Source organism: Podarcis cretensis (assembly GCF_951804945.1).
Source record: "Podarcis cretensis genome assembly, chromosome: 9".
In the NCBI taxonomy this organism is placed as follows: Eukaryota; Metazoa; Chordata; class Lepidosauria; order Squamata; family Lacertidae; genus Podarcis; species Podarcis cretensis.
In genome coordinates, this window is record NC_137178.1 from 74,562,987 (window position 1) to 74,588,246 (window position 25,260).

A 25,260-nucleotide genomic window follows, 5' to 3' on the forward strand; every position below is an offset into this window, starting at 1 on the left:
ACACCTTAGTCCTTCATCACTTTGAACACCTAGACTAATAATAATAATAATAATAATAATAATAATAATAATAATAATAATTTATTTATACCCCGCCCATCTGGCTGGGTTTCCCCCGCCACTCTGGGCGGCTTCCAACAGAACACTAAAAATAACCTATTAAACATTAAAAGCTTCCCTAAACAGGGCTGCCTTCAGATGTCTTCTAAAAGTTTGGTAGTTATTTTTCTCTTTGACATCTGGTGGGAGGGTGTTCCACAGGGCGGGTGCCACTACCGAGAAGGCCCTCTGCCTGGTTCCCTGTAACTTGGTTTCTCGTAGCGAGGGAACTGCCAGAAGGCCCTTGGCGCTAGACCTCAGTGTCTGGTCGGAACGATGGAGGTGGAGACGCTCCTTCAGGTGAAGAACTTCCCACCTCCCCCTTCTCCCAATTTCACCTGGTGGTGAAACAGGAATAGGAGTGGGGGCACCAGCCAGTTCTCTCTCCCCCACCCCATTTCTCCCTTGCACTGCTTGCATGCCTAGGAGAAAGCTGTCATAGTAGCATCCTGGGTGCAACAAGCCTCAGGGATCACTAAGTTCAACATTCATCCATTCATTCATTCATTTTAGATTAGGGGAGACCCCCCCACTAAACCCTAGAAATTAATAAAAGGTAGGATTTTGATTATTTGGAGTACTGAAAGAAAGATTGTGTCATAGTCCTGTGCTGTCACCCATGGCAGAGCTCAGTGGAGGGAAAAGCCAGCCAACCAGTTGAGTCTCAAGGGGGTACTTGCCTGGAGGCAGAGTCTGCATACAAGGTCCAGTCCAGTCCTAAGGTCAGGACTATCTCAGTTCACATAGTCAGACGATCTGTGGGTAAAGCTGAGGGTCCATGGTCACGAGAAGCAAGAAGCTGCAAGGTCTGGTCAGGAACGAAGAATGTTGTTTCCAGCAACTGACTGAGGCTGGAGACCCTGCTTAAGAAAGCTGGAGCCAGCTGGTTCTTATCAGGAGCAAGAAGGCTGATCAGGCTCCTTCAGGCTGCTGCTCAGCAGGTGAAGCTGACTCCTGGCCCATGACAGATTGGAGGCCAGTGGAAAAATACAGACTCGGCTTCCTTTCCAAGCCAGGGCTTCACCTGGGATAGAGGCATTGACCTGACAAAAGGTGTTGATGGTCCATCTAAGAGGAATCTTGGGCCTGGGCAGAAAGAGGTTGCCATAGTCATGGGGTGTGGGTTAGAAGTGACAGGAAGAGAGAGACTTTAGAGCAAGGTGTGCTGGGAGGAAGAAAGGGGAGAAGAAAGACTGGGATCCATCTTGGGCAGGCTGGCTGAAGGGAGGCTGGGAGAGAGACCTTGGACTACAGGGCTGCACTGCTGTGGGGAACAAGTCCCTCTTGAAATGACCCTGCTGTAAGATCCGGACTCCCTCCATGCAGACAGAAGGTATAAATAGATGACTTAACCATATTCCTTAAAACTATGGCAGTCTTCACTGTATCTCAATTCTCCAGAGCAACACAGACCCCATATGAGTGCCTGGCATCCCAGCCCCCCACCCTGGGATCTTGCTACTGCTCGACAGTGAGTGGGGATGGTGCCCAACTTTTGTAACAATATTTATATCCTATCTTTTCTCCAAGGAACTCAAGGTGGCATACACACCTCCCTCACCATTGTATACTCACAACAACCCTGTGAGGTAGTTTAGGCAACGAGACTGTGACTGTCCCTCCCTGGGAAAACTTTCCAGGCTTTTTTTCATAGCATATGTTGGATCTCTGGATGCTGAAGATGCAGATCTACCCCCATTCTTTGCAAGGAAGTTTGTGGAATAGCCTTGTCCAACCTCGCAGGGTCAGGTTTTGTGAACTATAAAACAATGGAAATTAGAACTGTGTCCAGTTCTGGGCACCACAGTTCAAGAAGGACACTGACAAACTGGAACGTGTCCAGAGGAGGGCAACCAAAATGGTCAAAGGCCTGGAAACGATGCCTTATGAGGAACGGCTAAGGGAGCTGGGCATGTTTAGCCTGGAGAAGAGGAGGTTAAGGGGTGATATGATAGTCATGTTCAAATATATAAAAGGATGTCACATAGAGGAGGGAGAAAGGTTGTTTTCTGCTGCTCCAGAGAAGCAGACACGGAGAAATGGTTCCAAACTACAAGAAAGAAGATTCCACCTAAACATTAGGAAGAACTTCCTGACAGTAAGAGCTGTTTGACAGTGGAATTTGCTGCCAAGGAGTGTGGTGGAGTCTCCTTCTTTGGAGGTCTTTAAGCAGAGGCTTGACAGCCATATGTCAGGAGTGCTCTGATGGTGTTTCCTGCTTGGCAGGGGGTTGGACTCGATGGCCCTTGTGGTCTCTTCCAACTCTATGATTCTATAATAATAAAACCTTCTCTATTCTTCACATTAGATGATGGTGACGGTGATTAGGAGATTCCTATACCAAATATGATTAGGAGCAATGCTCAAGTGAGCTACCGCCCTTAATTGGTAACATTGATTTTTGCCTCATCTGCTTGAGAAACTCATCAGCCTTGATAAAAGCTATGAATGTACATTAGATTAGTTAATCAAGTTGAAGATCCCATGTGGGCGCTTTCAATTTGGATGCTGGTGGTATAGGAACATAGGAAGTTGGCGGGTGCCATGGCAGGCCAAGGCCCTGTCTGACAGCATTTTCCTCTATGGAAGACAGCAGTGTTTCGTGGTTTCAGAGAGAGGCTCTTCACAGCCTACCTTGGTGATTCCAGAGATGGAATCAGGGGCCCTTTCCATGCAAAGGAAGGACTCCACCACTGAGCTGGATCCCACAGATAATTTTAATAAAGTCTTGGGGCAAGGGGTTCATTAGTTTTAAATGCATGGTGAGGATATGGCATAAATTGTCCTCCTACCTTTCCTACAGTCAACCTATAAGGAGTCAGTGCAGTGTGATGGTTAAAGGTCTGGTTAGGACCTGGGAATCCAGGGTTCAAATCCCCACTCAGTCATGAAGCTCATGCGTGACCTTGGGAGCCACTCACTGCCTCTCCCAGCCTAACCTACCTCACAGGGTTGTTGTAGGGATTAAATGAGGAAGAAGGCCTGGAAACGATGCCTTATGAGGAACGGCTAAGGGAGCTGGGCATGTTTAGCCTGGAGAAGAGGAGGTTAAGGGGTGATATGATAGCCATGTTCAAATATATAAAAGGATGTCACATAGAGGAGGGAGAAAGGTTGTTTTCTGCTGCTCCAGAGAAGCGGGCACAGAGCAATGGATCCAAACTACAAGAAAGAAGATTCCACCTAAACATTAGGAAGAACTTCCTGACAGTAAGAGCTGTTCGACAGTGGAATTTGCTGCCAAGGAGTGTGGTGGAGTCTCCTTCTTTGGAGGTCTTTAAGCAGAGGCTTGACAACCATATGTCAGGAGTGCTCTGATGGTGTTTCCTGCTTGGCAGGGGGTTGGGCTCGATGGCCCTTGTGGTCTCTTCCAACTCTATGATTCTAGGAGAACCATGTGCTCTTTGGAGAGAAGGTGAGATGCAAAAGCAATGCAGTGCAGTGTTCTGCTTCACTGTTCTGATAAAAATAATTGAAAATCCCCTCCTGCTTGGTCCACATTGGCCCTGAGGGATTTTAATGACATGTGCTAATGAGTCTGCCTCCTTTTCTTTCTTTTCCAGGCATTTCCCTGATTGTGGCCGACAAAGACACCAAAGAGATCTTGGCCAAATACAGCCTCCCTGTGAAGTACCTGCAACCCTTTCACCACTACCACTGTGCCCTAGTGCTGGTAAGCCACATCCCACAATCTGCTCCCGTTATCTGCCTGGCTGTCCAACCTTGGGCCTATGTACCATTGGCTTCTCAGCCCACACCTAACTTAAGGTTCAGAAAGGGCAAGTTGTGCCATCACCATAGGCCTGGACTACTGTGGAAGACATAGATGGTTGTTCACATGTTTGTTTGGTTGCGCTCTCTCTGGCCATTCTCTCTGGCAATTAACCAAGCCATGTCTGGAGGCAATGGGAGTTGGAGTTAAGCCATGTCTGGAAGGCTGCAGGTTCCCCACCTCTGTTCGGAGTGCTGCCTCCTCCTCAGGGAAGCTGCCCACATGCTTTGATGGTTGGGGGAGGCAGACTGGGGTGCAGAGCCTCAGGTCCTGGGGGCCAAATGTGACCCTTCAGGCCCCTCTGTCTGACCCTTGGAGCTCTCCCCAGGCCAAAGCTCAGTTACTGTGCTTTGCACACACACACCCCTCCCTGAGCGTTTTTTAGAATATGTCTGCTAATGCCTCTTCTTTTTGGGATGGAGGTTAGAGAGGGAGTGGGAGTGTGTGCACACAGTTGCCTACCAGGCCAAGTTAAATGTGGCATGAGTTGTAGTGCCCACTTCTGCCTGTGGCCTCATCCATGACTGGCCTGTGGCCCTCAGACAGTTGCCCAGACAGGAATGTGGCTCTTGGGCTGGAGAAGGTCCCCACCCCAGGCTTGGATGATCTATGCAAGCAATCTAAAGGCCTGGCCTGTATGTGCCCTGATAGGTTGCTATCCATCTTCAAAGATGGATTGTCATGAATAAACAAGCGCTTTACTGTAGAGAGGGGAGAACTGGGACGTGGGTGGCGCTGTGGGTTAAACCACAGAGCCTTGGGCTTGCCGATCAGAAGGTCGGCGGTTCGAATCCCCACGATGGGGTGAGCTCCTGTTGCTTGGTCCCAGCTCCTGCCAACCTAGCAGTTTGAAAGCATGTCAAAGTGCAAGTAGATAAATAGGTACCACTCCGGCGGAAAGGTAAATGGCATTTCCATGCGCTGCTCTGGTTTCGCCAGAAGCGGCTTAGTCATGCTGGCCACATGACCCGGAAAAACCGTTCGCGACTGGACTTAACTGTCAGGGGTCCTTTACCTTTACCTTTACGCATGTCTGTCTGGCCCTCAGGGCTCTCTCCAAGTTTCCAGCCTCTCACTTGCTCTGCTTTGCACCCTCCTTGAATATTTTTGTCTGGCCTCAAGCTCTGATAGTGCCTCTTGCTTGCACAGATGGAGAACAGGGAGGGCTGTGTGAGAATATTAGTGTATGTTGCTCCACCCACTTTTGCTTGTGGATCCACACACCACTGTGGATAAGGGACGTGTGGATGAGCCCTCATTCTACTGCATGGAGAAGAGAAGATGTTGCTGCAGGGAGTTCTCACCTAGCCTCTTCCTTGATTTGCTGTGCTCCCATTTGTTGGGAATTTTTCTGACACAGAGGACTATTTCGAATGCACCATCTGTCTTCCAAGACAGTCTTCTTCTCATCTCCAGAGGAGGCATCTTTACTTCCCCCGCATGTTGGGATCCAACCTCCTGTTGTTGTTGTTGTTGTTTAGTTGCTTAGTCGTGCCCGACTCTTCGTGGACCAGAGCACGCCAGGCACTCCTGTCTTCCACTGCCTCCCGCAGTTTGGTCAAACTCATGCTGGTAGCTTCGAGAACATTGTCCAACCATCTCATCCTCTGTCGTCCCCTTCTCCTTGTGCCCTCCATCTTTCCCAACATCAGGGTCTTTTCCAGGGAGTCTTCTCTTCTCATGAGGTGGCCAAAGTATTGGAGCCTCAGCTTCAGGATCTGCCCTTCCAGTGAGCACTCAGGGCTGATTTCCTTCAGAATGGAGAGGTTTGATCTTCTTGCAGTCCATGGGACTCTCAAGAGTCTCCTCCAGCACCATAATTCAAAAGCATCAATTCTTCGGCGATCAGCCTTCTTTATGGTCCAGCTCTCACTTCCATACATCACTACTGGGAAAACCATAGCTTTAACTATACGGACCTTTGTTGGCAACCTCCTAATTCCAGGCTTACACACTACATTCTGCAGCAGCCTCACTCACAAAAAAGCGTTTTGTTGAAGTTCACTGGGGTCAGGCCCAGGAAATCTTTATGCAAAGGCAATAATCCGTGATGGGAAAATGTTTCAGGTTTTCAAAGCCTGAGAAGTCAGAAGCATGTGCTTGAGTAAATGTGGTAAGCCAGAGCCCAGGGGTCCCTTTAAGAGAGGGGAAGGGCCATCATCTGCTTTGCCTGGGTTTGAGCTCTGACATCTCCAGGCAGGATGGAGTGAGACCTCTTGTCTGAAACCCTGGAGAGCCATTTCCAGTCAACATAGATCAAGCTGGTCTGAGCCAGGCTGCATTCACATGGCAGTTTACAGTCAGGGGAAAACAATGCTGTCCAGGGTTGTAAAGACTGCGGACAGAATAATTGGGTGCACTCTTCCTACCTTGGATCAAATCTATGCTTCCAGGTGTCACAAGAAAGCTGCAGAGATAGTGCAGGATAGTGTGCACCCTGGAAATGATCTCTTTCAGCTTATGCCTTCTGGAAGAAGCTAAAGGTAAAGGGACCCCTGACCATTAGGTCCAGTTGTGGCCGACTCTGGGGTTGTGGCGCTCATCTCGCTTTATTGGCTGAGGGAGCCGGCGTACAGCTTCCAGGTCATGTGGCCAGCATGACTAAGCCGCTTCTGGCGAACCAGAGCAGCACCCGGAAACACCGTTTACCTTCCCGTGGGGTGGTACCTATTTATTTACTTGCACTTTGAAGTGCTTTTGAACTGCTAGGTTGGCAGGAGCAGGGACCGAGCAACAGGAACTCACCCCATCGCGGGGATTCGAACCGCCGACCTTCTGATCGGCAAGTCCTAGGACCTGTGGTTTAACCCACAGCGCCACCCACATCCCCTTCTGGAAGAAGGTACAGGGTTATAAAGACTGGGACTAGCCACCTGAGAAACAGTTTCTATCCAAATGTGATTTCGGTTTTAAATGTAGTGTAAGGTAGTCTCTGTGGGAGTATATTGTATTGTTGGTTTTTGAATGTCTGATGTATATTTTTTCAATTTCGTTGTTCTGTATGGGACAATGACAATAAAGATTATCGTATCGTATCGTATCATATTCTGTTTTCATGACTTTCCCCTAACTAAGCATAAGAACATCATATCAGCCTGCTAGTTCAGGCCAAGGGCCCATTGAGTCCAGCATCCTCTTCTCACAGGGGCCAGCCACATGCCCACTACGAGAATCTAGCAAGAGGGACCCAGTCACAAGAGCAGCCCTCTTCCCTCCTGGGACTTCCATCAACTGGCGCTCAGAAGTGTTACCGCCTCCTTCTGTGGAGGGCAGAGCAGAGCCATGTTGGCCAGCAGCCAACAATAGCTTTATCCTCCATGAACTTGTCTGATCCTCTTTTAAAGCCATCTAGGTTGGTTGCCCTTGCTGCCTCCTCTGGGAGGTAGTTCTGTGTTTGTACTCTGGGAAGAAGCTCTTTCTTGGAACTGTCCTGAACCTCTCCCAACTCTGTAATGCAGTATCCTCTTTTAGGTGAGACAACTGGAACGGAACACAGTGAAGCCCCTTCTGGAACCATAGTAGAATATAGTGCAAGTTTAGGACTCTTTCCCGCTTTATGTGCTTCCAGAAGAAAATCCATATGGGCCCCAAAGTCCTTCCCTCACAGCACCCCTGAACCTGGGACCTTTGGAACTGCTCGATTGGGGAGGATGGGGCCCTGCCTTGCCCATCTGCCCTCAGCCAGCCCCCACCTGCCTGCTGCCTACTTACTGTACATCTGGTCCAGGGGACTGCAGTGGCTGTCAGCTTCTTCCTCTCCCCCAGACTCAATTCCTGTCCTTGTAGGGAGGAGGAGGGGGACAAACCTAAAACGTCAGCTCTGGGTAAGATGGACTTGTCTTCCTCTGCCTCAGAAGGAGCCGCTGCATCCTGGGCGGGTATGGGGGAGAGGAATTCTGCATTTTTGTGAAGGTTTCACGCAGCGCAGAATGTAACGCCTGTTAACTTCCTCCCTCTCTGCATTAAAAACCTGACCTTTATTCCATACGCCATTTCCCCTCATTTGAGCAGTGATTTTTAAGGAGAGTGCTTGTATTGATGAGGTAATAATGATTAGCTGTCTTGTGGTGTGATTGCTCCAAAGTCCATTTGCAGACTCCGGTGGCCCCAAGATTAGCTTTCCATGTGGTTCTTTGTGTTTCTCCGGCTGATTTATTCATGATCCCAAATGGTCACCCAAAGCTGCTGGCGGCCCAAGCATGGCTGCTTTACTCACATTGAAGAAATCTGTAGGGGGTCACCATTTTGTGGCAAGTCTGCTTATGGGTTTGGGAAGAAAGGGCTACCCCTCACAGCCCTCAGTTCAGTGTTGGTGCTAGGAATTGTAGTGGCACTGGGAATTGTAGTGGCACTGGCAGGCTACAGTTCCCAGGACCCTTTGGGGGAAACAGTGTGTTTTATTATTATTTTTCCAATAGATTTTTATTGAGATTTTAAAGGTTACAAAAAGAAAAAACAAAGAACACATTTAAACAGAAAAAAAACAAAAAAAATACAGAACAATACAAGAACAAAGGAAAAAACACGAAAAAAAGATGCAGATAATTAAAAAAAAACACAAATCAATCCTTTACATAACTTTCTTTCCTTTGCTTATTTCCTTGACCTCCTCACACCTCCCTTTTTTGTATTCTAATTCAATTAGATATTTCAGCAAATCCTTTCCATCTTTATTTTTATCCTAATGATTTATCTTAATATACTATAATTTTGCATTCTGTTCTTTCACCAATTAACAATCCATTTTTACTTAATCCTTTATATCATTTCTGCTAAAACCACATTACTTCATTCCAACATCCTTCTAACATTCCTTAATTTTACAATGTTTCTGTAGATAAACTTTAAATTTCTTCCAATCTTCTTCCGCCAACTCTTCTCCTTGGTCTCGGATTCTGCCAGTCATTTCCGCCAGTTCCATATAGTCTATCACCTTCATCTGCCATTCTTCCCGGGTGGGTAAATCTTGTGTCTTCTGAAACAGTGTGTTTTAAATGTATAACGTGTTCTCAGTCCTCGCCTCTTTTCTCTGCTGATCCAAACATTATTTACTTTTCCCACAGAGGTTGGTGGCAGGTCTTCCTGGGCTGCGAAATGTTTAAATGCCAAAGGGGAAAGATTGATGACATTGATCTTTCTAGACAGGGCACTCCAGAGGACAATGGGCTTTAATTATCAGTGCCTGCTGTTATGGCTGCTCAGGGTCAACGCAGAGTAATCTGGACTGTTGAGAAACTCTTGGTTTGCTGCCTCATTTGCTTGCTCTCTCTCCATTCCCATTTCACCTTAAGCATTTCGTTCTTTCCTGAACAGCCTAGGAAGAAGGACCCAGCGGGGACCAAGCTGCATGTCACCATAATCCGTAAAGGCAGTCTCATCTCCCGCTACCCTGGAATGAATTACACAGGCTTGGAGGTAAGGCTCAGGCTGGCAAATCCAAAATGGTGGGCGAGGTGGAATTGACGATCTTTGGGACCTCTGAGGAGGTGAGTGGCACCAGGCCAGTGCCAAGACCTTTGGGGTCATATGCCCTGAAAGTTCCTGCAGCTGCAATCCTATTTCTGCTGACCAAATAGATTGGCGACAATTTCAGAACATAGAAAGGTGGGGAATTTTCACACAGCATGTGGTGACTTTAAATGAATGGAAACTAATTAATTAAGAAAGGTGTTGACTTGCTGGAATATGTGCAGAGGACAGTGACTGAGATGATCAAGGGTCTGGAATGGATGGATCCTTTCCCTTCCTACCTTCCTCTCCCAGTTTCTATCCCTGCTTGCTAGAGATCCTGTCTCCATTAATTTTGTTGTATTGGTGGAAATGAGAAAGTGAAGGAATAGGAGGAAACTCTCCTCCATCAGGAATGATTGTGGTTCCTCCCCCCTTTTAAGGTACCTTTTTATATTAAAAAAAAACCCTTAATATTGTTACGTAGCACCCCAGTCTCTGAGCAGTGAGAATTTCCAGGGGTTCCAGCACTCACTCTAGGTTTTGTCTCCTTGGAAGGAAGGTCGGTGGAGAGGATAGATTGTTTTATTTGCAAATATATACAACCTGAGCATAACATGGAGGGGCTCACAGCACGAATCCCCCCCCCCCCCGATTCTGCTCCTCCGTTAGTTGCAGTTGGCCATGATGGCTGGGGCTGATGGAAGCTGAAGCCCAACAATATTTGGAGGATGCCACCTGATTAGGAGAGCTTAACGGGGAGGGAGACAATATTACAGATGGGATAATACTGGTACTGGTGATAGTAGCTTGATTGATGCATAGGAAACTGAGGAGGTGCCCCAGAAACCTGATAAAGGGCAGGAAACTGCAAGAAGGAAGGGAATGACTCATGGTTTCAGTTGTCTCTATACTAATACTCAGAGTATGGGAAACAAGCAAGATGAATTTGAACTCTTGATGCAAAGTGGCTAATATGACCCTAATAGGCACTACTGAAACCTGGTGGGATGAGACTAATGATTGGAATGTAGAAATTGAGGGGTATAACCTGTTCAAAAGGAATAGACCAAGCAGGTAGGGAGTAGCAGCATTATACATAAAGAATATGTACACTTGTGATGAAATTCATGACCTGGAACATGGAATACCATGGAAAACAGATTGAGGGCATATGGGTAAAAATTGTAGGAGAGGGAAGCAACAAGGACCTTACAGTGGTGTCAGCTATAGACCGCCAAGCCAGACTGAAGACTTGGGTGATGCCTCCCTGGAGCAGATTGCCAAACATTCAAAAAGGAGAGATATGGTAGTTAAAGGAAACTTCAACTGCCCCGATATCTGTTAAACTCTGCCAAAAATATAAGGTCCAACAAATTTCTCCCTTGCCTCACTGACAATTTCATTTTTCCAAAAGATGGAAGAAGCAACAAGGGGATTGTCTATCTTGGACTGGTCCTCACCTACAGGGAAGAACTGATTAATAAAGTGGAAGTACTGTAAACCTTGGGAGGAAATGATGATCAGGTCCTCTTGGGTTTCATGACCCAGAGGCAAGGGAAAGCTGAGTGTGGTTGGACATGCAGTCTAGACTTGAAAAAGGCTGGTTTCAAAAAACTTAAGGAACTGCTGGGTGAGATTCCATAGCTAGAAATACTCAAAAGATGGGAGTACAAGATGGATGCGAGTTTCTTAAAGGTGAAATATTGAAGGCACAAGGCAAACAATTCTAACAAGAAAGAAAAGTGGGAGGCATCTAAAGAAACCAGTGGCTGCATAAGGAGCTTACAGATGAGATGAGATGTAAGAAGGGAATACATAAGAAATGGAAGAAATAAGAAGTTATGAGAAGTCAAAGATGCTAAGAAGTAACATTTAGGGCAGAAGTGAGGGGAAGGGTTGATGATTGTGAACATGTGTTAAGAGCAGAACCAGGTCTTTGGTAATCATTGTTCTCTCTGATTTCAGGTATTCCTCAAGGGGATCAATGAGCCTCTGGAACAACCCGATGGCACTGTCTTAGCCGTTGGCCGGATAGTGAACAACGTCAAAGCTTACATGTAAGTGGGGAGAAATCACAACAGGCTGCTAAGAATAGACTCAAAGAACTGTAAAGTTGGAAGGTACCCAAAAGGGTCATCTAGCCTTCTGGATCCAGCCCACGGACAGTCCGGGAATCGCTACGTGGATCTGATTCTGATCGTTCGGGCTGCACCATTCTCCCCTCTCCCTCACACACCACAGTGGCGGCGCCTCCTCCCTCCCTCCTCCTGGCTTCTCCCTGCCCTGCCTAGAGAAGGAAGGAGGCTGGGCTTTGTTGGTGCCAGCAGCAGCTTGAGCGGCCGCCATTTTAAGCAGCCCCTCTCCAGAGCCCTTTCACGCACCGCTCATCATCCCTCATTCATTTCCCCCCAAAAAATATAGTCTGGCCCCCCCACAAGGTCTGAGGGAAAGTGGACCAGCCCCCTGCTGAAAAAAATTGCCGACCCCTGATTTAGCCCAATCCCCTGCAATGCAGGAATTCTAGCTAAAGGCACATGAAGGGGGACAGGATGGGACAGGGCAGTTCTATACATGTCTTAATCATAATCCTAAGCATCTTTGCACAAGAGGACATAGATTCTGCCTTAGTGCAGATCCTACCACACATCCCCGGTGAGTGAAAGAGATGTAGGCAACTAGCTAACTTGAACTTTCTGAACTGCAGCTGTCCAGAAATGAAAAACAAACCAAAATGCAGCCATTCGTCAGAAGTCACGCTCTCCCAAATTTTGCAGTGCAGTTCTCCAGCCTAGTAGTATTGGCAAAAATGCATATACAGAGATAACGTGTTCGTATGAATGGACATATCGTGATTATAGCACACAAAAATTTGTTGTATTGGGGGAAATTACTTTGCCAAATGTGCGTATTAGATGTGCATCCAAAAAGTTGTGTGTTAGGAGAAATTAGCACTAAAATGCTGGTGAATTTTTATGAAGACTATTTTTAAAAAGCAAATTGATGTGGAAATGTGGAGAAGTGAATTTAAGATGGAAGGAGCAAGAGAATTTGCAATGGACAGACTTTCCCACCCTTGCTTCTGAGGAAATGGGCCTAGAGTTGTGTTGTCATTCTTAGACATCTGGCAATACATTTCCGAAGGTGTAGCTGCAAACAACCCCTATAATTCCATTCTCCCCCTCCCTTCCTCCCTCTGAAGGGAAGAGATGAAGGCCCGGCCGCTTTATGATCACCCGGTCCCAGAGAAGGACATCACCTTCCCAGATCCTCCAACGGAGGCTTTTGAGGTCCCGCAAGTCACCAACCAAGGAAACCCACAGGTACTAGCCAAGTGTCTCTTGAAAGTTTTCTGCCTTGGGGAAGGACATAAGGAGAGATAGGGAGCCTGCTGGATCAGGCCAATGGCTAATCCAGGCCAGCATCGTGTTCCCACAGTGGCCAGCCAAAAGTATCCAGAGGTGGATTTAGGGCAGCACAACCAGTTGCCCCCCACACTGGGCGCTGAGCAAAGGAGGACACGGCAGAGCATCACACAGAATGCAAGGCCAGAAGTGGAGGGAGCTGGATTTTGGCCTTACACAGGGCACCACTGAAATTTAAAAGACCAAACACACCCCTGTCCATGGCCCATCTGTCCATTCATCCATATCCATATAGCCTCCCTCCCTCCCTTCTCTCTTGCTCTCTGAGCTCAGGGCTGCACAGAAAGAGGTGGAGGCCCCTACCTGAGGCCCATGACTAGTGGGTTGCACAGTTGCATTGGAGAGTCATGCTCTTCCCAGCATGACTCAGGCACAGCAGGAAGAAATGCTGCTGGAGGGCCCTGAGTGTGCTTGCTTTGTTTGTTTGTTTTGCTCTTCATCCAATTTGTAATTGGAGGGAGGATTTCAGGCTTGCTCACAGTACCTATCCCCCTTTTCAGTTCCTCCAAGGCCTCTTCGTGGACCTTACCTCTTGCATCCCTTCCTGCCAAGATAAAGGAAGCTGCCATCCGAAACAGATTCCTTTTGGCTCCTACAACTTAAGAAACAATCCCTCAGGGGATGAACTGGTGGGGAGGGGGGAAATTAGCCTAAAGAGGAAGACATTTGCAGCCAAGTCCCATCAAAAGGGGGTTCATCCAGATTCAGCTGACAGCCTCTTTGATGAGGCCTGGTGCCAAACAAAGCTGGCAAAAAGGAGGCAGGTTTGGCGGCATAAATGATTTAGTAGAGCCATCTGGGCTGAGAAAATTTATTCCTTTCGTCACACACCCTGTTAATTTTCTTTAAAAGCCCGGATTGAATGTTGGTTTTAAAGAAGGCTTTTCAATTAAATGGCCCAGTGGAACTGGCCAGTCTCCCTTCTCAACCCTTTTGCAGATTTGTTGTGTAGTATTAAAAAAAGCTACCTTTGCACTGATTGGCAGAAGCTATCCTGGGAGGTGCTGTGGTCTAAACCACAGAGCCTTGGGCTTGCTGATCAGAAGGTCGGCAGTTCGAATCCCCACGACGGGGTGAGCTCCCGTTGCTCAGTCCCAGCTCCTGCCAACCTAGCAGTTCAAAAGCACGCCAAAAAGTGCAAGTGGATAAATAGGTACTGCTGCGGCAGGAAGGTAAACAGTGTTTCCGTGCGCTCTTGAGACGGGACTTACTGTCAGAGCTGCCTCTAGGTCCCAGCTCACAGAGGACCAACGCTAGGCTGTAGTTATGTACAAAAGTCTTTATTGAGGTTCAGTTTCCATTTTAAAGCCGCAGCGCGCAGCTCTACGTCTCAACCCTAGACCGGCGAAGTCCCGTCTGAGTCTCCGCCCCTTCCACACCAGTTTAAGACTCTCGCTTTGCTCCACCTCTTCCTAAGTTCCTCTCTCCTCTGGGCCCTCCTGCCCGCTAGGGTTTCATCCTTTCTGGACTCCTCTGACGCTGACCCTGATGATTCTTCCCCCTCCTTCCGGCGGGCTTTAGGACCTGGTTCCCTATCCGGGCTACCTTCTGTGCCGCTCACCTGTACATTTGAACTTGGCGCGCGCGCCCAGCCTGCAACTTTCCTCTTGACCGTTCCCTCGCTCTCCGATGGAGGCGTGGCCACCCCTGACTCATCTTCTCTCGCTGGTGGTGAATATGTGGGCTCTGATACCTGGGACTCCTCCCCCCCACTACGCTCTGGTGGGGAAGCTGGTCCTGATTTCCAACTGCTGCTCTGGGAGTCCCCGCTGGCCCCTTGTTTCTGGGGTGTCCCCCTTGGGTCCCCCCTTGCCCTGCCCATCGGCGCCCCCTTCTGTGAATCTTCCGATTCGCTGGAGAGGCTCACGGAATCTATCGGGCTGCTGTCATCCTCTCCTACGCTGCCCTCGGATTGCTCCCCCTCGCTCTCCATCTCCTCTCCTCCCTGCGCTCCCGCTGAGTCCCTGACATCTCTGGTTTTTGTTGCACCAGAAGCAGTTTAGTCCTGCTGGCCACATGACCTGGAAAGCTGTCTGTGGACGAGCGCTGGCTCCCTTGGCCTGAAAGTGAGATGAGTGGCGCATCCCATAGTCACCTTTGACTGGACTTAATCATCCAGGGGTCTTTGCCTTTCTTTTTTATCCTGGGAAAGAGCCCTTCTCCTGCCTAAGCCAGAGATACCAGGGATTGCACCTCAGTCCCTTCTGCATGTAGTGCGCTCTGTCGCTGAGTGGGAATAGAGGAGAAATTCTGTTCAGTTTGCATTAGAAAGCAAGCTTATCTAAGCCACCCTTTCAGAAATAATGCACAGGTGGACACATATAAACATCTTTTAAAATTCACACCTCTGAGTGCAGTTCTTCATTAGTTCAGGTCTTACCCTCTAGAGCAGGAGAAAACAAGCTTGCTCCATCCTCCATGGGACAGCCCTTCAAATATTTGAATCTGACTATCATGTATCCTCTCAGCCCCTAACATACCTAACTCCCTCAACCATTCCTCATAAGACTAAACATACCTCATAAGGCTAAACATACCTAACTCCCTCAACCATTCCTCATAAGACTTGATTTCCAGACCCTCAATCATCTTGGTCGCCCTCCTCTGCACAACTTCCAGCTTGTCAACATCCTTCTTAAACTGTGGTGCTCAGAACACAAACAGTGTGGGCAATGCTGAGCTTAACTCAGTATAAGTCAGCCTTCTACATTCCTATGCACCATGCTCCTCCATCTTCAGAGGGGTGTACTTTGAATTCAGTTGGCATATCACGGAAGCTTCTGTCAGGCCATGTCTTTAAGAACAGGAGAAACAGCTGGGAAGGGAGAGGAGGGATTTTTTAAAAAAACATTATAAGTTATATGACTTTGTTTCCGAATTAGAGCCTTTTACCTTTTTTTTTTTAATGTATTGTGATATTTTATGCATTGTGACTTGCTGTTGTTTTTATTGATTATAGTTTAGTAATGATTTACTGTAACTGTTGAGAATGAATTTCTGTTTAGTTATTATTTGATGATACTGTGAGAGTTAATTTTATTGTGTACTATTAAATTCTCATGGATCATTGAGTATTACTTTGATAGGTTGTTTAGCTTCCAATCATATTTTTTTGTTATGACTTTTTGTATTGGATTGGATTGTTATAAGATACCTGGTCTTTGCTGTATATTTTTTTGTTGCATCAGGGTGGCACTGTGGTCTAAACAACAGAGCCTAGGGCTTGCCGATCAGAAGGTCGGCGGTTCGAATCCCCGCAACGGGGTGAGCTCCTGTTGCTCGGTCCCTGCTCCTGCCAACCTAGCAGTTCAACAGCACGTCAAAGTGCAAGTAGATAAATAGGTGCCGCTCTAGCGGGAAGGTAAGCGGTGTTTCCATGCACTGTTCTGGTTCGCCAGAAGCAGCTTAGTCATGCTGGCCACAGGACCCGGAAGCTGTCTGCAGGCAAACGTCGGCTCCCTCAGCCAGTAAAGCGAGATGAGCACCGCAACCCCAGAGTCGTCCGCGACTGGACGACTCTGGTCAGGGGTACCTTTATCTTTACCTTTTTGTTGTTGCGTCAGCTTGCAAATGGCCTTGTGTGTAGAAATACAGAAAGGTGCTGCACAATCTGAATGTGAAATGGAATGCAATGCAATGAAAAATGCAATGAATGTGTGCAACAGTCTGGGAGGGCTATTGCCAGCTTCCGAGTTCCAATCCTTGCCACCTCCAGGTGGGGCTGGGACTCTGCTCGGCCTGAAACCCTGGAGAGCTGCTGCCAGGCAGTGTAAACCATACTGAGTTCGAAGGACCAAGGGTCTGACTCTGTATGAGGCAGCTTCCTCACTTTTGGTTTCCTCCTACCCTTTGAAAGCCCCACTTTCCTTACAGGAAAGCCAGTGATTTTGTTCCTTTTCCCAGGGTAGGCAGGGCGACGTCTTCATTTTAGCCTTGGGATCAGACTGATCCATAATGGGAGGTTAGGGTATTTTCTTCTTAAGGGACAACTTCTGAAAGCTGATATCTCTTATTTAGCCTCAGAAGCAAGAGGAGGATTTAGAGAAGCAAAAGACAAGAATGCAACACCTCCACCCCCAACCCAGTGTGGTTTGCTTTACATACCATAAATCATGCTTGCCGCACACAGGGTTGCATTTAGCAATTGAATTACAAATTAATCCGCGGAGGGAATTGAACTGTCATGGTATTTCCTCCCCTTTCTTCCCCCCTCCCTTCCTTATGTGCTTTTTGGCAAGCCATTTAACTCCTTGGTGCACAACATGGGCTGAGCATGCTTATGGCTAGAGGGCATACTGTGGTGTCCCTTAGAAATAGAGTATGGGGCACAATTAGCTGTCCAGACATTGCACTCCTGGCATGAGTTTTGGAAATAGTGGCCAGTTTTACTCTAAGCTTTGCTCCAGGGGAGCTGAAAGTCCCTTTCTAAAGACTTGTTACACCTCTTGCATTCTTTAATGGCAAGCCCAACCCACCTTTGCCATCTCTGCATTTTTTATTCAGTGCATGGGGGGGGGTCTTGGGGTTGAGAATGCATGTGCTCACAGTGCCCTCCTCCAGCACATTCAGGGGGCCCCCAACCTGGACATATGCTCACTGCGGCAGATTTGCATATACAGTGGTACCTTGGTTTGCAACCGTTTTGGATTACAACCACAACAAACCCTGAAGTGTATGTCCCTTTTTTCGGATTACAATCAAATTTTTTTTGAAGGCCCCATTAGCGAAAGCACGCCTTGGGTTACAAACTGTTCTGGTTTACAGTCATACCTCATGTTACATTTGCTTCATGTTACGTTTTTTCAGGTTGCGTCCCGTGGCAACCCGGAAGTACCGGAAAGGGTTACATCCGGGTTTTGCCGCTCGCACATGCGCACAAGACCAAATCGTGCCGCGCACCTGCACAGATACGGCGCTTCAGGTTGCGGGCTTTTCATGTTGTGAACGGGCCTCTGGAACGGATCCCGTATGCAACCAGAGGTACCACTGTACAATCGGACCTCCGGAACAGATTATGGTTGTAAACCAAGGTATCCCTGTAGTTAAGTTCAGTCAGAGTGGAGCTCACAGTGTAGTGCAATGGGGATTAAATGAGAGGAATAACCATGTACACCACATTGAGCTCCTTGGAATCATAGAATCATAGAATCATAGAATTGGAAGAGACCACAAGGGCCATCGAGTCCAACCCCCTGCCAAGCAGGAAACACCATCAGAGCACTCCTGACATATGGTTGTCAAGCCTCTGCTTAAAGACCTCCAAAGAAGGAGACTCCACCACACTCCTTGGCAGCAAATTCCACTGTCAAACAGCTCTTACTGTCAGGAAGTTCTTCCTAATGTTTAGGTGGAATCTTCTTTCTTGTAGTTTGGAACCATTGCTCCGTGTCCGCTTCTCTGGAGCAGCAGAAAACAACCTTTCTCCCTCCTCTATGTGACATCCTTTTATATATTTGAACATGGCTATCATATCACCCCTTAACCTCCTCTTCTCCAGGCTAAACATGCCCAGCTCCCTTAGCTGTTCCTCATAAGGCATTGTTTCCAGGCCTTTGACCATTTTGGTTGCCCTCCTCTGGACACGTTCCAATTTGTCAGTGTCCTTCTTGAACTGTGGTGCCCAGAACTGGACACAGTACTCCAGGTGAGGTCTGGAGGAAAAGGTGGGATGGAAATGCCATGAATCATCATCATAACAATATTGTTTCACAAAGTGTGAAATAGGTAGAGTTAGCATTTGGTTATAGGAAGCAGATGACTCCCTTGTTACAACAGCTCCGCTGGCTGCCAGCCTGTTTCCAGGCACAATTCAAAGCACTGGTTTTGACCTGTAAAGCCCTACATGGCACAGGCCCAGGCTATCTGAAAGACCACATTCCCTCCTACTTACCTGCCTGGGCTCTGAGAACTTTTTTGTGGGGGGCTTCTCTTGGTCCCACCACCCTCACGGGAGAGGGCTGCCCCCAGGCAACTTTGGAACTCCCTCCCTAGAGAAGCTAAACTTGGCTTTCTCCTTGCTGTCCTTCTGCCGGCAGGTGAAATCCCTTTTCCAAAAGGCTTTGGGGAACTGGCTGCTTTTAATGAAAGAGATGGTGCTGTTATGCTTTTTATTGTCATTATCTGTATGCCAAGGCTTTATAAGAACAGAAGCAAGTGGTAAGAGAAAGAGCCATGGAGATCTTGTAAACCACCTTGTGCCTAGCAATGCAGGAAGGCAGTATACAAATCAAAAGTGAAATGGAAATTTAATTTGTGTTAGTGTTTAATTGTGTTTTAATGATTCCCCGCCTCCTAGGTTTTTAGCTGCTTCTGTTTTAGCTGCAAGCTGCCTTGAGCCCCTGTCTGGGGGAAAGGCAAAATAACAGTAATAATAACTGCCCACCTTTCATCTGCTCCCAGTTGAAGGCCGGAGGGGAGGGGAGAGAGAGAGAGAGAGGCTTCCATGGTTTCCCCTGTGTGCAAAAGCCTGATCGATGCACTTAGTTCTCTGGATCTCTGAGGGAAGGCCGAGCTCTGCTTAGGGAGGTTAATGGCTTTCCACGGGCGAATCTTATGTGGCGGCTAATCAGCTTCGATCCTTCTGCCACCCCAGCGGTGCCCCCCCCTGTCACTCTGTTGACTCTGTGGTCAAGCTGACGTGGGCTGAGTGGGCATCTCTCTTCTCAGGGTGCTGAGGGGAGAGCAGCCAGTGCCCAGGTTAACCCCTTCTGAGGATGCTTCTGCCTAAATAAAATAAATTGGAGTTCTTGTTATTAAATATACCAAGAAAAAAGCACACCAAGAACTCAGGCCAATGTAAGTTTCAATAGTGGGAGTGGTCCCTACTCGCAAATCAATAGTCAATAGTAACAAAAACTAATCCATTCAAAAGTATGTATTCTGACAAGGATTACAAACTCAAATAGAGATTGCAAACTCTAACAGAGATTACAAACTCAAACTCATAAAAATATGTATAACACAATAATTCATTACAGAATTAGAGATAAGAGTTTATGAGCAGAGATAAATTCATGTTAGTCCAGATTCGTTGTGGAGGTCTTAGTTTCAATCATTGAGCAGAAGTCAGTTTAAGTTTGAAGACTTTCAGATAAATATATCCTGTTATTTTCTATGTTTCTCAAGCATAACAAGTGTGGGTAGATCAACGTGTATCTTGAGCTTTTCTGTGCGTTTTCAATTTGGAAGTATTGAAATTGAAAATTTTCAAACTGACATGACCCTTTAAAAATTAGCTGATGAAGGTGAATACATCGAAACAGGGCCCTATCCTGGTTTCTAATCCACAATTGACTTCTTGGTGTGCTTTTTTGTGGTATAAATAAAATAAATAGCTCTCAGCATTGATGATGTGTTATAGAATCATAAGGAAACCAGAAGAGCCTACTGCTGGATCAGGCCAGTGGCCCATCTAGTCCAGCATCCTCTTTTCACAGTGGCAAACCAGATGCTTATGGCAAACCCACAAGCAGGATCCGTGCACAAGAACTCCCTTCCCCTCCTCTGGTCTCTAGCAACTGGTCTTCAGAAGCACTGTTACCTCCAACAGGTCACCATCAATGGTCACCATTGACAGCCCTCTCCTCCTCCATGAATTTATCTGGTTCTCTTTTGAAGCCATCTAGTTTGCAGCTGGGATGCGGGTGGCGCTGTGGGTTAAACCACAGAGCCTAGGACTTGCCGATCAGAAGGTCAGCGGTTCGAATCCCCGAGACGGGGTGAGCTCCCGTTGTTCGGTCCCAGCTCCTGCCCACCTAGTCATGCTGGCCACATGACCCGGAAGCTGTCTGCGGACAAACGGCGGCTCCCTCGGCCAATAAAGCGAGATGAGCGCCGCAACCCCAGAGTCGGTCACGAGTCGGCAAAGGGACTCGTTGACTGTGCCACCAGACTGCCGATAGCTTGCCATGTGCCCTCTGTTAGGATATTGATGTTCTGTTCCACCTTAAGAACAGGCATGTGGAGTTGTTGTATGTCACATGTCTGTTTACTTCCAGCACAGCCTGCTGGGAACTTCAGTTGTGTATAGCTTTTGCTTATGCTTCCTGTTCTTGGACATGAAAGAGAGCAGACATGTTTTTCTTTGTCCCGAACTATGCTGAATAAACTGCTTGTAAATATGCTTTACATATGCCTCTGTCCGCCACTTCTGTTGCATGTTATTCACTCTGCTGAGTGAGGCGTGCTCAAGCTTTTGAAGGCTTCCCTAGCTGTGTGCCGCTGTTTTGATGCTGTTCCAAGACCGGAGTTCGCCCGGCTGCCAGCCGGTGGGCTGAAGCCAGCTGGGGGCCTGCAAATTGCCCCTCCCCCCCGTTCCCTTGGACACATCCCAGCACCCACTGCTCCACTTTCCAAGGCTGGTCCTCTTGGCCTCCCTCCTCTGCACATGTTGTAACGTCGCCATCTTTATAATCCTATCAAAAGCACAACAGAAGGAAACAGATTCATCAAGCATTTATTATAATTCAATACAAACTCATAGTGATGTAGAGTATCAGAAACAGATGCTGAGAAGCACTGTTCAATGTTTGGATAAGATATAAGGATTTGCTTGAAAATAAAACCCCAAGGTGGTTGTCACCAATGGAAGTGAAGGCTCAGAAAAAGCTCAAAATGGAGGCCAAATGGCCAAAATATTGGGAAATTTTGGAACAAGGAGACAGATTAAAACTGCAGAGTTATGAAAAACTAAAAAATAAAGTGCGAGATTGGCTTCATTATTACCAAATAATGGAGGCCTATAATTTGGACAAGAAAATTGGTTTTCAGGTGGAAAAATCAAAACTGGAAATAGAATTGTTAGAACCCAAAACTAAGACCAAAACTAACCTTCCTGAAGAAACCAGAGGCCTTTCTCCTGGGCATGGTCGGCCAATTGGTGCCAAAGAAGGATAGAATTTTTTTAAGTATGCTACAACAGCAGCAAGGATACTTATTGCAAAGTATTGGAAGACACAAGATTTACCCACCTGGGAAGAATGGCAGATGAAGGTGATGGATTACATGGAACTGGCGGAAATGACTAGCAGAATCCGAGACCAGGGAGAAGAGTCGGTAGAAGAAGACTGGAAGAAATTTAAAGTCTATTTACAGAAACATTGTAAAATTAAGGAATGTTAGAAGGATGCTGGAATGAAGCTATGTGGTTTTAGCAGTAATGTTATAAAGGATTAAGTAAAAATGGATTGTTAACAGGTCAGAATGTAAAGTTACAATATATTAAGATAAATTAGTAAGATAAAAACAAAAAAGGAAAGGATTTGCTGAAACAACTAATGAACTAGAATACAAAAAAGGGAGGTGTGAGGAGGTCAAGGAAACAAGCAAATGATAGATAAGATATGGAAAGATGGATTTGTTTTTAATTGGGGTTTTTTCCAGTATTTTGTATTTTCTGTTTTTCTTTTTCTTTCTTTTTTATTCTTGTAACTTCTTGAAACACTAATAAATATTATTTAATATATATATATATATATATATATATAATTCAATACAAACTCATGGTGATGTAGAGTATCAGAAACAGATGCTGAGGACCAGCCCTGTGTCTGCTGACACACACACACACACACACACACACACACACACACCTCTGGGAAAGGGCTCCTCGCATGCCCAGGCAGCAAAATCTTTCAGCCTCTTTAGTCTTGACTTCTTTTTTACTCTCAGAGACAGGAATTGACCATTTGCATTCTGTTTTCAAAGGAATGTGGAAGCAGGTTCCGTCAAAGGTCCACATTGCCTAGGACTTCTTTTCTCTTTGTGGGATATTGAAGATCATTCCTTTCCGCTGTCCCTTCAGATGAGAGCACTGGGTTCTTTTCTCCCCACTGTTGAGGGTGGAGAAATTAGGTGGGAAATTAGAGGGAATAGAATGGAGCATACACAACAGGAACAAGCCATTTGTTCTCTCTTCTGATACCCTGACTGGGCTTCCTCTACTTTTCACTGATCACCAGGTTGCTCCAGCTGCTGGACCTCCTGAGCAGCCAACGTGGAACATGTCCTACCTGTTCCAAGGACGGGATGCAGCAACAGCTTTCTCGGATGATACCGCCCTGGTGATTGAATACTTCAAAAAAAGTAAGTCTTTATCTCTGGGAAGTAAGGGTGGAAATTGATAAAATTATGCCTGGCTTGGAAAGATGAGTGTTTATCTCACTCTTGTAGCGCGAAAATTGGCAGATGCATAATGAAACTGAATTCATAAGTCTTTCTTCACACAGTGCATAGTTAAGCTATGGAGCTCACTGCTGCAGGAGACATTGATGGCCACAAACTCAGATGGCTTTAAAAGAGGATTGGACAAATTTATGGAGGAAAGGGCTATTAAGCATGAGGGCTATATTCTGCCTCCACAGTCAGAAGCAGTGACGCTAGAAATTGCAAGAGGGGAGAGTGCTCTTGGGCTCAAATAAAATAATAGCCGTCTGGTTGGCCACTGGGATGACAGGATGCCAGACAAGATGGGCCTGATCCAGCAGGTCTAGTGATGTTCTTAACGAAGTTTTGACCCCAGCCTCCTCCTTGCTGAGTTCTATTACAGCAGTAGTGAGGCTAAGGAGGAGCAAGCTGAGAGGCAGAGCCACCCCCCCTGGCTTGCTTGTAAGTAGGAAGGCAGATTGACGCTGGTGGGGCAGTGCCCAACCTGCCCCTCTGGACCAACCCCCCAGGGAGATAAGGCCATATGGGAGTGTGAAATGATTTGTGGGGGGTTCTCAAGATGAGATGTGGCGCTTAGCAGCACTAAGATCTGGGGTAAGGCATTCAATTCATTTTTTGATTGTGGACTGTCAAAAGTAGCACTGCCTGATGGTCAGTTTTGGTTAAGAATGTAGCACTCTGGTACTACAGTGGTACCTCAGGTTAAGTACTTAATTTGTTCTGGAGGTCCATTCTTAACCTGAAACTGTTCTTAACCTGAAGCACCACTTTAGCTAATGGGGCCTCCTGCTGCTGCTGCCCTACCGGAGCACGATTTCTGTTCTCATCCTGAAGCAAAGTTCTTAACCCAAGGTACTATTTCTGGGTTAGCAGAGTCTGTAACCTGAAGTGTATGTAACCCGAGGTACCACTGTATATATATAGACCACTGTGGTGGACCCCTGTGAGAACAGGATAATCCATTGGCTGGATCCATCAGGCTCTTTCTATGTCCTGATGTTTGGGTCTGCAAGGTCCACCTTGGCCAGCAGCCCCAAACATCAATTCCTCTTGGAGACAAGATCGGCTGGTTTCCAACTCAGGAGCCTGGGGTGAAATTTTGGGCGAGGAGGATTTTGAAAGCATCCCTGCCATGTTTCAATGGAGGACTAATCAAGATGTTTTTATCCCTGCTTGCCCACCAGATCTGGATGGAGACCTGGAAATTCCACCAAAGTCTTTGGGCTTCTCTGTGCTGCCACTAAGTAATCGTGTCTATCGGAAGCTTGTGGCAGACAGCAGCAGGAATGGAGTTCGTGTAGAAAACCTTCCCATCCAGGTAATAGCGACCATAGGCAACAGGACCTGCTGCAAAATCTCCTTGCCCCTCCACTGTAAAGGGCGTTAAGATCAACAAATGAGACCTGGTTAGTTTTGGCTATGGCCTAATGGTTATCAACTTGTGGTGACACATCAACGGTCTTTTTCATTGCTATGGAATTCCCTTCTTGCTGAAATACTGGGGGTCCCATCAGTACTGGCATTCTGCCGTCTCTTGAAAACACAGCTTCTGACTTGGGTCTCCTGTTTTTGATTGCTGTTTCAAGTGTTATGCTGATTTAATGGACTTATATGTCATATATTTAAATTATGGGTGTATGGTTGTATTACTATGCATTTTAATTACAGGTAGCTGTATTTTCATAATTGTTTGTTTGTGGACCACCTTGGTACTCCTGTTCCCCCACTCTTCCTCTAGTGATTTACTCCATTTCTGGTCATGAGTGATCCTCATGATACTCCTCATTGCTGAGGACCACAAATTCCTCAGCCCTGAATTAGACCACCTGGAAGTTGCTGATGCCACAGCCTCCACAGACCTGCCCTTAGTCCTTGTGGATCCTGTGGACATTCCCTCTTCTGCTTGGTAATGTGCCTCCCACACTGCTGGACAGCTGCTCTGTTTGGCAAAGTGGAATGGAGAACTCAACATAAGATTGGGAAAATGAAACAAAGAGAGGAACCTACAGATACACTCATCCCTGGGCCCGTCCCTTCACCTATGCTCTTATAATCATAGAATCATAGAATTTCAGAGCTGGAAGGAACCACGAGGGTCATCAATATTTTGCCTAGCATGGGGCTCGAACCCATGACTGAGATGAAGTCTCATGCTCTATAGCAGGCAAAGGCAAACTTGGCCCTCCAGATGTTTTGAGACTACAGTTCCCATCATCCCTGACCACTGGTCCTGTTAGCTAGGGATGATGGGAGTTTTAGTCTCCCTATGCCTGCTCTATAGACTGAACCATCCAATTTGGATGATTCAGTCTTTCCAGACAGAGTCCTATTACTTTGATCTCCTTCTTGTTT

General features: G+C 46.9%; 1 protein-coding gene across 3 annotated transcripts in view; it reads left to right on the forward strand.

Annotated features, from left to right (window-relative positions):
* Positions 1-25,260, forward strand: part of CCDC33 (coiled-coil domain containing 33) — a 186,939-nt gene that overhangs the window by 70,574 nt on the left and 91,105 nt on the right. For all 3 annotated transcript variants that reach the window (XM_079991516.1, XM_079991514.1, XM_079991515.1), the window contains 6 exons: positions 3,663-3,772; positions 9,185-9,286; positions 11,288-11,379; positions 12,522-12,642; positions 22,704-22,827; positions 24,093-24,226. In XM_079991516.1, the coding sequence (XP_079847642.1) occupies positions 3,663-3,772; positions 9,185-9,286; positions 11,288-11,379; positions 12,522-12,642; positions 22,704-22,827; positions 24,093-24,226 (683 nt within the window). The remainder of the gene's footprint in view (positions 1-3,662; positions 3,773-9,184; positions 9,287-11,287; positions 11,380-12,521; positions 12,643-22,703; positions 22,828-24,092; positions 24,227-25,260) is intronic.